The sequence below is a fragment of the Mytilus edulis genome, unplaced genomic scaffold (assembly GCF_963676685.1).
Source record: "Mytilus edulis unplaced genomic scaffold, xbMytEdul2.2 SCAFFOLD_2432, whole genome shotgun sequence".
Lineage (NCBI taxonomy): Eukaryota > Metazoa > Mollusca > Bivalvia > Mytilida > Mytilidae > Mytilus > Mytilus edulis.
In genome coordinates, this window is record NW_027268552.1 from 1 (window position 1) to 13,075 (window position 13,075).

At 36.6% G+C, this 13,075-nt stretch overlaps 2 protein-coding genes and 2 pseudogenes across 2 annotated transcripts; 1 reads left to right on the forward strand and 3 right to left on the reverse strand.

Moving 5' to 3' along the window:
• Nucleotides 1–1,617: 1,617 nt before the first annotated feature.
• On the reverse strand, nucleotides 1,618–2,092 carry LOC139507671 (histone H2A-like; annotated as a pseudogene).
• A 5,325-nt stretch (nucleotides 2,093–7,417) lies between these two features.
• LOC139507672 (histone H2A-like) lies at nucleotides 7,418–7,823 on the reverse strand (annotated as a pseudogene).
• Nucleotides 7,824–8,088: 265 nt separating this feature from the next.
• LOC139507668 (histone H2B, gonadal-like) lies at nucleotides 8,089–8,466 on the forward strand. Its single transcript, XM_071295854.1, has one exon. It carries the CDS (start codon nucleotides 8,089–8,091, stop codon nucleotides 8,464–8,466), a length of 378 nt encoding a protein of 125 aa, XP_071151955.1.
• A 2,895-nt stretch (nucleotides 8,467–11,361) lies between these two features.
• LOC139507669 (histone H3-like) lies at nucleotides 11,362–11,782 on the reverse strand. The gene is given in 2 exon segments (XM_071295855.1): nucleotides 11,362–11,727; nucleotides 11,729–11,782. Coding segments are annotated over 2 exon segments (411 nt in total). The 3' UTR covers nucleotides 11,362–11,370.
• Nucleotides 11,783–13,075: the final 1,293 nt, after the last annotated feature.

A 13,075-nucleotide genomic window follows, 5' to 3' on the forward strand; every position in this document is an offset into this window, starting at 1 on the left:
CTGAACTCTGAATCGGAGATCAGTTTTGAAGTCCTGGGCGATTTCACGGACTAATCTCTGGAAGGGGAGTTTCCTGATGAGGAGCTCTGTGCTCTTCTGGTATCTTCCTGATTTCTCGGAGAGCGACTGTTCCTGGCCTGTATCTATGTGGTTTCTTGACTCCACCGGTTGCAGGTGCGCTCTTACGGGCGGCCTTGGTGGCAAGTTGTTTTCTTGGAGCTTTACCTCCGGTGGATTTACGTGCAGTTTGCTTTGTTCGTGCCATGACTATTAGCTCTGTGGACGATTTGCTACAGAAAGAATACTTGAAAATTTCGGTGAATGTGTTTTTGTGCTTGCCGGGAGGATTGAAATCACGGTGACGATTGGATCACCACTTACATAAAGCTGGCGTTGATTGGTCCGCATATCTTAAATCTGATTGGACTGATTTGTAAGGGACTTTGACAGTTTTCAATCCATTTTTTACTGAAAAACTGCTCAACCCAAGCTGACAGTAAAAATGCCCCCTTTTTTCATTCATAATTACAGTTTCTGATCATCCCTCATAGCTCAACAATAGTAAATTAGTGTCACGGTTTCAATATGATAAATCTGAAGAAGAAAAAAAATAATAATGAAAAAAGGTCAAAATACATGCAGAAACATTAAGGAAAGGAAAGAAAAATAAAACAGGAAAAAAATAAAAATAAAATGCAGTTATAACACAAACAAAGCGAATAGAAAATAAAAAAAAACAGAAACAAATGGAATTACACATTCCCGACATGACATTGTACGGATCGGCTGAGTTTCTTTATTGTTGTATTATGTCATATTTATGTATATTTAATTATAAAAAAAAGAAGATGTGGTATGATTTTCATTTGGGCTGGGCACATTTGTCTCATTGTCTGATTGTCGGTGTGCTTACATCGATTCCACATCTTTAATACACAAACAATAACTAAATAAAGACAGAAGACAGAGAGAGACGAGAGAGAGAGAGAGAGGAGAGAGAGAGAGAGAGAGAGAGAGAGAGAGAAGAGGAGAGAGAGAGAGAGAGAGAGAGAGAGAGAGAGAGAGAGAGAGAGGAGAGAGAGAGAGATGCTGAAAAAAAAAATGGAAAAAGGAAAAGAATGGAAAGTACATATCATATATAAAAGTGTTGACGAAAGAGATAATGTTAACAAAAACTATAAATAATTATAATAATAAAAAAAAACCACACACCTTCTCAGATGAATCTAAGCATGCTCGCATCAATAACCAAGAGAGAGAAAGAAGAGAGCAGACTAGTATTAAATATAAATACTATCAGTGTTGTTTTTTTTTTCCCCGACAAACTTTATATGATTTAAACTGAGCTACTTGTGGGTTCAAAGAGTCAGAAAGTTCGACAATAAATGTTCTGATGAAGAAGACTGAAAAAGTTACTAGACTTAGTGTTATGCTATAAGAACTGTACTTAAATGGGATGCGTTAGAGAGAGAAGAAAAGAAGAATCACGGAAGAAGGGACATTTATATTTTAGACATTTTTTATTTGTTATGTAGTTAGAATATATTTTTTCAATTATGTATGGGGAATAAAGTATTACTAAGATGTACAACAATTTTAGACTCTTTTTGAAAAATATTGGTGGCCCTGAAAAGGGCCGTTGTTAAGTGAGTAATCTGATATATCCACTTTTTACTTGGCAGCTTTCTGGGTCTTCTTTGGCAGAAGTACAGCCTGGATGTTTGGTAAAACACTCCCCTGGGCAATGGTGACACCAGACAAGAGTTTGTTCAACTCTTCGTCGTTTCTGATGGCCAACTGGAGATGACGGGGAATGATTCTGCTCTTCTTGTTTGTCACGAGCGGCGTTTCCTGCCAACTCCAATACTTCAGCTGCTAAGTATTCTAAGACAGCTGCGAGGTACACTGGTGCACCGGCACCAACTCTCTCGGCATAGTTTCCTTTCCTCAAAAGTCTGTGGATACGACCGACTGGGAACTGAAGTCCGGGCACGGGATGACCTAGACTTTGCCTTTGCTTTTGCTTTTCCTCCTTTTCCTCGTCCTGACATTTTGTACTATTTGGTTGATCGACACTGAGTAAAGTGATACAATTTTTCTTCAAAATTTAAGCTTATATACCCACTAAACGGATTGAACGATGTTTTTATTATACAACCAATCAGAACGAAGCTCTCTGCGGGCAGTTAGGCTACCGAACTTTCAACATGTTATGGGTGCTCTCTCCGAGGTTCGCGTTCAATAAAATCTTTCAATCCGTTTTGCCCAGTATATAAACAAATTGAAAATAATTTTTCACCATTACTTATTTGATTATCAAACCAGTAAACATGCCACCCAAGTAGGAACTAAAGGAGCCAAGAAGGCCGTCACCAAGGCAAAGACTGCCAGACCCGGCGGTGACAAGAAAAGGAGGAGGAAGAGACGTGAATCCTATGCTATCTACATCTACAAAGTCTTGAGACAAGTTCACCCCGACACCGGAGTGTCCTCAAAGGCAATGTCCATCATGAACAGCTTCGTCAACGATATCTTCGAGAGAATCGCAGCAGAGGCCTCCCGATTGGCACACTACAACAAAAGATCTACCATCACATCCCGGGAGATCACAGACCGCTGTCCGTCTTCTCTTACCGGAGAATTGGCCAAGCACGCTGTCAGTGAAGGTACCAAAGCCGTCACTAAATACACCAGCAGCAAGTAAACAGTCTGAAGTTTATAACTTCACAAACGGCCCTTTTCAGGGCCACCAACATTTTTCAAAAAGAATTACATTTGTTGTACATCATGTCAAACTTCTAAACAAAGCTATAAATCCCAACCCCCAGCTATAACTACTTTCAAACTATTTCAATAGTATATGGTTACTTTTCTCTTCTTTCTATCTGTATAACAAATATACGTGTATTTCACTCATTCTGTAGTATTTAATTTGCCAAAACTACAAAGCGTAAATACATAAATCATGAAGAACAAAAACAGTGCTTTCATTCCAATTAATAGAGTTGATAAATTTACGATTTCTTTTGCTTTTCGAGAGAAAAAAAATATTGCGAGAATTATTTTACACGGAAACAAGAACATTACCTAATATTAAACCACGCAAAAACTCTATAATTGAATTATAACAGAATCTACAGATTTTGTGTGTAAAAGTCCGTGCATTTTGTTTTGAAATTTTCTCTCTTCGTGTAGGCAAATGCACGGATTTGATCTTTGAACGTATTCATAAACCTTCAGAAATATAAATTCTCAATAAATACAAGAGTAAGAGTAAGGAGTTAATTAAAAAGAAAGCCAGATATTTAAAAAAAAAAGGGGGGAGGGGGATAACGAGAGAGAGAGAAAATAGTTGCGGGATCAGGATCAGGGAAAACAAGAAAACGGTTGAAAAATTCATGAACATTAGAGAAAAGAATAGAAGTGGGAGCAAGCTTTGATTTCAAGATTTTGTTTAAAACGATGTACAACAAATCTAAGATTCTTTTTGAAAAATGTTGGTGGCCCTGAAAAGGGCCGTTGTTTATATTAGCTGGGTGGCTGTTTAACCTCCGAATCCGTACAAGGTACGTCCTTGACGTTTCAAAGCGTAGACAACATCCATGGCAGTTGACAGTCTTCCTCTTGGCGTGCTCTGTGTATGTGACAGCATCGACGGATGACATTTTCCAAGAAAACTTTAAGGACACCACGGGTTTCCTCATAGATGAGTCCAGATATACGTTTTACTCCACCTCTTCTTGCTAAACGACGGATGGCTGGCTTGGTGATACCTTGGATGTTATCACGCAACACCTTCCTGTGACGCTTGGCGCCCTCCTTTTCCTAGACCTTTACCTCCTTTTCCTCTGCCTGACATGTTTAACTATTTGTGGTGATTAGTTAAATAATACTTTCCGTCTAACAGCGACTCTTTATTTATCACCAACGCGGCCGTAAAAGAAGTATCACACATTTTCAGTTAACTGTTGTCTGATTGGCTTACGTTGTTTTATTCCGGGAGGTAACTCTGTACTGCCTTAAACTGTGTACACTTTCAATCCACTTTTTCATTCTAGGTCTGAAAAATATAATAATTTCATATCAGACAGTAATTTTTTAAGAAAAAACTATTATTGAACAGAAAAAAACTTTCAATCGGAATAAAAATGACTGAAGGAGACAAAAAAAGCTCCAAAATGTTGAAAAGTTTTCATTTTAAGATAGAAAAGTATGATAAATAAATGATAAATGAAAATCACTTTAGACAGTCAAAATTATAAAGATAATTATTTGCTTTCTCTGAACAGACATTTTCATTCAATGTCAATACACATTTCAACTTAATGGAATGGAATTTAGTTGGGGAAAAAATAAACCTCACAGACATATCTAGGAATACTGGTTATCTATTTGTCTATTTGATGTACCCAGAAATTGGATACATCACAGGATTTTACATGCTTGCAGTTTTCTACCTGTCTTTCATAACTCAACATCATCTGTCAAAGCTGTGCTTGCCATCCATCAAAGATCTGCTGCAGGTACTTCAGATCATAAATGAGAGAATGTATGAATAAAACTGTTATTGTTATTACTATTAAAGATTTTTTTTTTTAGGTATTACAGTGAAGAAAAGAGATGCCCCTGTCTGCGGGTAAAACTTCTTATGTGTGCATCTTCCTTTCAATTTTATTTTTAAACACCATTCTATATTTATCCACAGTATGACGATGGACAATTTCATCAGCCAATCCAATAAAAATGTTAATGCGCACACATATACTTACTATTCTGAAGACATCTTTTAGCCAGAAAAGTTTATAATAAGTCTGAAAACTACTTTTTATCATATAAAAAAGCTTATAAGTGCAAGATATATGCTTACATGGACTTCCTACAGTGAAATTTTGTGGGGACTACTTGGACCCGTACCCGAAATTATATTAATTTAAATAGAAATTTCATGATTTTGTAAACTAGCAGCAAGACCAAGACTCTAAAGTGGACAAAATATATTACTACATACTTGATAAAAATTTTCTTTACAATTCTGACTGAAAAAAAGCTCTAAATTTTTGATAAAAGTACCCTGTAATATCAGCTTTTCTAAAAGAAATATTCAAATTAATGAATTATACATGATATTTAAACTCTAACTTAAAAAAAAAGGTTATATTTTGGCCAGTTGGTGGTTCTCTTTCTTTGGTCTAGACTACTGGTGTAAATAATACATCAAAAGAAGACAAGACAAAACAAGCGGAAAGAAAATAAAAGAAAAGAACAGAAGTACAGATAGAAACATTCATATGTTGATCTTTTTTTTTATATAATGTACTATTTAATATTCTACACACAAGGACGTACATGTACCATGATAAACAAACACCCCCCCCCCCCTTTTTTTTTGTGATGAGACTTGTGTGTATATATATATCATAAAATTTATTTTTTGTCTATGTATTGCTTTGCATATAGATGGATTCAACAAGAAGAAATAAAAGAGAGAGAGAGATGGGAAAAGAGGGGTTCAGCTATGTTTCTAATTTTCATGTACAACAATTATAGATTCTTTTTGAAAAATATTGGTGGCCCTGAAAAGGGCCGTTATGTTTTGGTGAAAAAATCACACTTCTTAAGCACGTTCTCCACGGATTCTTCGTGCCAATTGGATATCCTTTGGCATGATGGTTACTCTCTTGCGTGGATTGCGGCACAAGTTGGTATCCTCGAAGAGACCGACCAAGTAGGCTTCGCTGGCTTCCTGTAGGGCCATGACGGCCTGAACTCTGGAATCGGAGATCAGTTTTTGAAGTCCTGGGCGATTTCACGGACTAATCTCTGGAAGGGGGAGTTTCCTGATGAGGAGCTCTGTGCTCTTCTGGTATCTCCTGATTTCTCGGAGAGCGACTGTTCCTGGCCTGTATCTATGTGGTTTCTTGACTCCACCGTTGCAGGTGCGCTCTTACGGGCGGCCTTGGTGGCAAGTTGTTTTCTTGGAGCTTTACCCTCCGGTGGATTTACGTGCAGTTTGCTTTGTTCGTGCCATGACTATTAGCTCTGTGGACGATTTGCTACAGAAAGAATACTTGAAAATTTCGGTGAATGTGTTTTTGTGCTTGCCGGGAGGATTGAAATCACGGTGACGATTGGATCACCACTTACATAAAGCTGGCGTTGATTGGTCCGCATATCTTAAATCTGATTGGACTGATTTGTAAGGGACTTTGACAGTTTTCAATCCATTTTTTACTGAAAAACTGCTCAACCCAAGCTGACAGTAAAAAATGCCCCCTTTTTTCATTCATAATTACAGTTTCTGATCATCCCTCATAGCTCAACAATAGTAAATTAGTGTCACGGTTTCAATATGATAAATCTGAAGAAGAAAAAAAATAATAATGAAAAAAAGGTCAAAATACATGCAGAAACATTAAGGAAAGGAAAGAAAAATAAAACAGGAAAAAATAAAAATAAAATGCAGTTATAACACAAACAAAGCGAAATAGAAAATAAAAAAACAGAAACAAATGGAATTACACATTCCCGACATGACATTGTACGGATCGGCTGAGTTTCTTTATTGTTGTATTATGTCATATTTATGTATATTTAATATAAAAAAAGAAGATGTGGTATGATTTTCATTTGGGCTGGGCACATTTGTCTCATTGTCTGATTGTCGGTGTGCTTACATCGATTCCACATCTTTAATACACAAACAATAACTAAATAAAGACAGAAAGACAGAGAGAGAGAGAGAGAGAGAGAGAGAGAAGAGAGAGAGAGAGAGAGAGAGAGAGAGAGAGAGAGAGAGAGAAGAGAGAGAGAGAGAGAGAGAGAGAGAGAGAGAGAGAGAGATGCTGAAAAAAAAAATGGAAAAAGGAAAAGAATGGAAAGTACATATCATATATAAAAGTGTTGACGAAAGAGATAATGTTAACAAAAACTATAAATAATTATAATAATAAAAAAAACCACACACCTCTCAGATGAACTAAGCATGCTCGCATCAATAACCAAGAGAGAGAAAGAAGAGAGCAGACTAGTATTAAATATAAATACTATCAGTGTTGTTTTTTTTTTCCCCCGACAAACTTTATATGATTTAACTGAGCTACTTGTGGGTTCAAGAGAGTCAGAAAGTTCGACAATAAATGTTCTGATGAAGAAGACTGAAAAAGTTACTAAGACTTAGTGTTATGCTATAAGAACTGTACTTAAATGGGATGCGTTAGAGAGAGAAGAAAAGAAGAATCACGGAAGAAGGGACATTTATATTTTAGACATTTTTTATTTGTTATGTAGTAGAATATATTTTTTTTCAATTATGTATGGGGAATAAAGTATTACTAAGATGTACAACAATTTTAGACTCTTTTTGAAAAATATTGGTGGCCCTGAAAAGGGCCGTTGTTAAGTGAGTAATCTGATATATCTACCACTTTTTTACTTGGCAGCTTTCCTGGGTCTTCTTTGGCAGAAGTACAGCCTGGATGTTTGGTAAAACACCTCCCTGGGCAATGGTGACACCAGACAAGAGTTTGTTCAACTCTTCGTCGTTTCTGATGGCCAACTGGAGATGACGGGGGAATGATTCTGCTCTTCTTGTTGTCACGAGCGGCGTTTCCTGCCAACTCCAATACTTCAGCTGCTAAGTATTCTAAGACAGCTGCGAGGTACACTGGTGCACCGGCACCAACTCTCTCGGCATAGTTTCCTTTCCTCAAAAGTCTGTGGATACGACCGACTGGGAACTGAAGTCCGGCACGGGATGACCTAGACTTTGCCTTTGCTTTTGCTTTTCCTCCTTTTCCTCGTCCTGACATTTTGTACTATTTGGTTGATCGGACACTGAGTAAAGTGATCACAATTTTTCTTCAAAATTTAGCTTATATACCCACTAAAACGGATTGAACGATGTTTTTATTATACACCAATCAGAACGAAGCTCTCTGCGGGCAGTTAGGCTACCGAACATTCAAACATGTTTATGGGTGCTCTCTCCGAGGTTCGCGTTCAATAAAATCTTTCAATCGTTTTGCCCAGTATATAAACAAATTGAAAATAATTTTTCACCATTACTTATTTGATTATCAAACCAGTAACATGCCACCCAAAGTAGGAACTAAAAGGAGCCAAGAAGGCCGTCACCAAGGCAAAGACTGCCAGACCCGGGCGGTGACCAAGAAAAGGAGGAGGAAGAGACGTGAATCCTATGCTATCTACATCTACAAAGTCTTGAGACAAGTTCACCCCGACACCGGGAGTGTCCTCAAAGGCAATGTCCATCATGAACAGCTTCGTCACGATATCTCGAGAGAATCGCAGCAGAGGCCTCCCGATTGGCACACTACAACAAAAGATCTACCATCACATCCCGGGAGATCCAGACCGCTGTCCGTCTTCCTCTTACCGGAGAATTGGCCAAGCACGCTGTCAGTGAAGGTACCAAAGGCCGTCACTAAATACACCAGCAGCAAGTAGAACAGTCTGAAGTTTATAACTTCACAAACGGCCCTTTCAGGGCCACCAACATTTTTCAAAAAGAATTTACATTTTGTTGTACATCATGTCAAACTTCTAAACAAAGCTATAAATCCCAACCCCCAGCTATAACTACTTTCAAACTATTTCAATAGTATATGGTTACTTTTCTCTTCTTTCTATCTGTATAACAAATATACGTGTATTTCACTCATTCTGTAGTATTTAATTTGCCAAAACTACAAAGCGTAAATACATAAATCATGAAGAACAAAACAGATGCTTTCATTCCAATTAATAGAGTTGATAAATTACGATTTCTTTTGCTTTTCGAGAGAAAAAAAAATATTGCGAGAATTATTTTACACGGAAACAAGAACATTACCTAATATTAAACCACGCAAAAACTCTATAATTGAATATAACAGAATCTACAGATTTTGTGTGTAAAAGTCCGTGCATTTTGTTTTGAAATTTTCTCTCTTCGTGTAGGCAAATGCACGGATTTGATCTTTGACGTATTCATAAACCTTCAGAAATATAAATTCTCAAATAAATACAAGAGTAAGAGTAAGGAGTTAAATAAAAAGAAAGCCAGATATTAAAAAAAAAGGGGGGGAGGGGGATAACGAGAGAGAGAGAAAATAGTTGCGGATCAGGATCAGGGGAAAACAAGAAAACGGTTGAAAAAATTCATGAACATTAGAGAAAAGAATAGAAGTGGAGCAAGCTTTGATTTCAAGATTTTGTTTAAAACGATGTACAACAAATCTAAGATTCTTTTTGAAAAATGTTGGTGGCCCTGAAAAGGGCCGTTGTTTATATTAGCTGGGTGGCTGTTTAACCTCCGAATCCGTACAAGGTACGTCCTTGACGTTTCAAAGCGTAGACAACATCCATGGCAGTGACAGTCTTCCTCTTGGCGTGCTCTGTGTATGTGACAGCATCACGGATGACATTTTCCAAGAAAACTTTAAGGACACCACGGGTTTCCTCATAGATGAGTCCAGATATACGTTTTACTCCACCTCTTCTTGCTAAACGACGGATGGCTGGCTTGGTGATACCTTGATGTTATCACGCAACACCTTCCTGTGACGCTTGGCGCCTCCTTTTCCTAGACCTTTACCTCCTTTTCCTCTGCTGACATGTTTAACTATTTGTGGTGTTAGTTAAATAATACTTTCCGTCTAACAGCGACTCTTTATATATCACCAACGCGGCCGTAAAAGAAGTATCACACATTTTCAGTTAACTGTTGTCTGATTGGCTTACGTTGTTTTATTCCGGGAGGTAACTCTGTACTGCCTTAAACTGTGTACACTTTCAATCCACTTTTTCATTCTAGGTCTGAAAAATATAATAATTCATATCAGACAGTAATTTTTTAAGAAAAAAACTATTATTGAACAGAAAAAAACTTCAATCGGAATAAAAATGACTGAAGGAGACAAAAAAAAGCTCCAAAATGTTGAAAAGTTTTCATTTTAAGATAGAAAAGTATGATAAATAAATGATAAATGAAAATCACTTTAGACAGTCAAAAATTATAAAGATAATTATTTGCTTTCTCTGAACAGACATTTTCATTCAATGTCAATACACATTTCAACTTAATGGAATGGAATTTAGTTGGGGAAAAAATAAACCTCACAGACATATCTAGGAATACTGGTTATCTATTTGTCTATTTGATGTACCCAGAAATTGTGATACATCACAGGATTTTACATGCTTGCAGTTTTCTACCTGTCTTTCATAACTCAAACATCATCTGTCAAAGCTGTGCTTGCCATCCATCAAAGATCTGCTGCAGGTACTTCAGATCATAAATGAGAGAATGTATGAATAAAACTGTTATTGTTATACTATTAAAGATTTTTTTTTTTTAGGTATTACAGTGAAGAAAAGAGATGCCCCTGTCTGCGGGTAAAACTTCTTATGTGTGCATCTTCCTTTCAATTTTATTTTTAAACACCATTCTATATTTATCCACAGTATGACGATGACAATTTCATCAGCCAATCCAATAAAAATGTTAATGCGCACACATATACTTACTATTCTGAAGACATCTTTTAGCCAGAAAAGTTTATAATAAGTCTGAAAACTACTTTTTATCATATAAAAAAAGCTTATAAGTGCAAGATATATGCTTACATGGACTTCCTACAGTGAAATTTTGTGGGGACTACTTGGACCCGTACCGAAATTATATTAATTTAAATAGAAATTTCATGATTTTGTAAACTAGCAGCAAGACAAGACTCTAAAGTGGACAAAATATATTACTACATACATGATAAAAATTTTCTTTACAATTCTGACTGAAAAAAAGCTCTAAATTTTTGATAAAAGTACCCTGTAATATCAGCTTTCTAAAAGAAATATTCAATTAATGAATTATACATGATATTTAAACTCTAACTTAAAAAAAAAGGTTATATTTTGGGCCAGTTGGTGGTTCTCTTTCTTTGGTCTAGACTACTGGTGTAAATAATACATCAAAAGAAGACAAGACAAAACAAGCGAAGAAAATAAAAGAAAAGAACAGAAGTACAGATAGAAACATTCATATGTTGATCTTTTTTTTTATATAATGTACTATTTAATATTCTACACACAAGGACGTACATGTACCATGATAACAAACACCCCCCCCCCCCTTTTTTTTTGTGATGAGACTTGTGTGTATATATATATCATAAAATTTATTTTTTGTCTATGTATTGCTTTGCATATAGATGGATTCAACAAGAAGAAATAAAAGAGAGAGAGAGATGGGGAAAAGAGGGGTTCAGCTATGTTTCTAATTTTCATGTACAACAATTTATAGATTCTTTTTGAAAAATATTGGTGGCCCTGACAAGGGCCGTTATGTTTTGGTGAAAAAAATCACACTTCTTAAGCACGTTCTCCACGGATTCTTCGTGCCAATTGGATATCCTTTGGCATGATGGTTACTCTCTTGGCGTGGATTGCGCACAAGTTGGTATCCTCGAAGAGACCGACCAAGTAGGCTTCGCTGGCTTCCTGTAGGGCCATGACGGCTGAACTCTGGAATCGGAGATCAGTTTTGAAGTCCTGGGCGATTTCACGGACTAATCTCTGGAAGGGGAGTTTCCTGATGAGGAGCTCTGTGCTCTTCTGGTATCTCCTGATTTCTCGGAGAGCGACTGTTCCTGGCCTGTATCTATGTGGTTTCTTGACTCCACCGGTTGCAGGTGCGCTCTTACGGGCGGCCTTGGTGGCAAGTTGTTTTCCTTGGAGCTTTACCTCCGGTGGATTTACGTGCAGTTTGCTTTGTTCGTGCCATGACTATTAGCTCTGTGGACGATTTGCTACGAAAGAATACTTGAAAATTTCGGTGAATGTGTTTTTGTGCTTGCCGGGAGGATTGAAATCACGGTGACGATTGGATCACCACTTACATAAAGCTGGCGTTGATTGGTCCGCATATCTTAAATCTGATTGGACTGATTTGTAAGGGACTTTGACAGTTTTCAATCCATTTTTTACTGAAAAACTGCCTCAACCCAAGCTGACAGTAAAAATGCCCCCTTTTTTCATTCATAATTACAGTTTTCTGATCATCCCTCATAGCTCAACAATAGTAAATTAGTGTCACGGTTTCAATATGATAAATCTGAAGAAGAAAAAAAATAATAATGAAAAAAGGTCAAAATACATGCAGAAACATTAAGGAAAGGAAAGAAAAATAAAACAGGAAAAAATAAAAATAAAATGCAGTTATAACACAAACAAAGCGAAATAGAAAATAAAAAAACAGAAACAAATGGAATTACACATTCCCGACATGACATTGTACGGATCGGCTGAGTTTCTTTATTGTTGTATTATGTCATATTTATGTATATTTAATATAAAAAAAAGAAGATGTGGTATGATTTTCATTTGGGCTGGGCACATTTGTCTCATTGTCTGATTGTCGGTGTGCTTACATCGATTCCACATCTTTAATACACAAACAATAACTAAATAAAGACAGAAAGACAGAGAGAGAGAGAGAGAGAGAGAGAGAGAGAGAGAGAGAGAGAGAGACGGAGAGAGAGAGAGAGAGAGAGAGAGAGAGAGAGAGAGAGAGAGAGAGAGAGAGAGAGAGAGAGAGATGCTGAAAAAAAAAAATGGAAAAAGGAAAAGAATGGAAAGTACATATCATATATAAAAGTGTTGACGAAAGAGATAATGTTAACAAAAACTATAAATAATTATAAATAATAAAAAAAACCACACACCTTCTCAGATGAATCTAAGCATGCTCGCATCAATAACCAAGAGAGAGAAAGAAGAGAGCAGGACTAGTATTAAATATAAATACTATCAGTGTTGTTTTTTTCCCCCGACAAACTTTATATGATTTAACTGAGCTACTTGTGGGTTCAAAGAGTCAGAAAGTTCGACAATAAATGTTCTGATGAAGAAGACTGAAAAAGTTACTAGACTTAGTGTTATGCTATAAGAACTGTACTTAAATGGGATGCGTTAGAGAGAGAAGAAAAGAAGAATCACGGAAGAAGGACATTTATATTTTAGACATTTTTTATTTGTTATGTAGTAGAATATATTTTTTTTCAATTATGTATGGGGA

Bases quoted from the DNA above. Each gene is read 5' to 3' on its own strand.
- LOC139507668 (XM_071295854.1), top strand. From the start codon at position 8,089: ATGCCACCCAAAGTAGGAACTAAAAGGAGCCAAGAAGGCCGTCACCAA.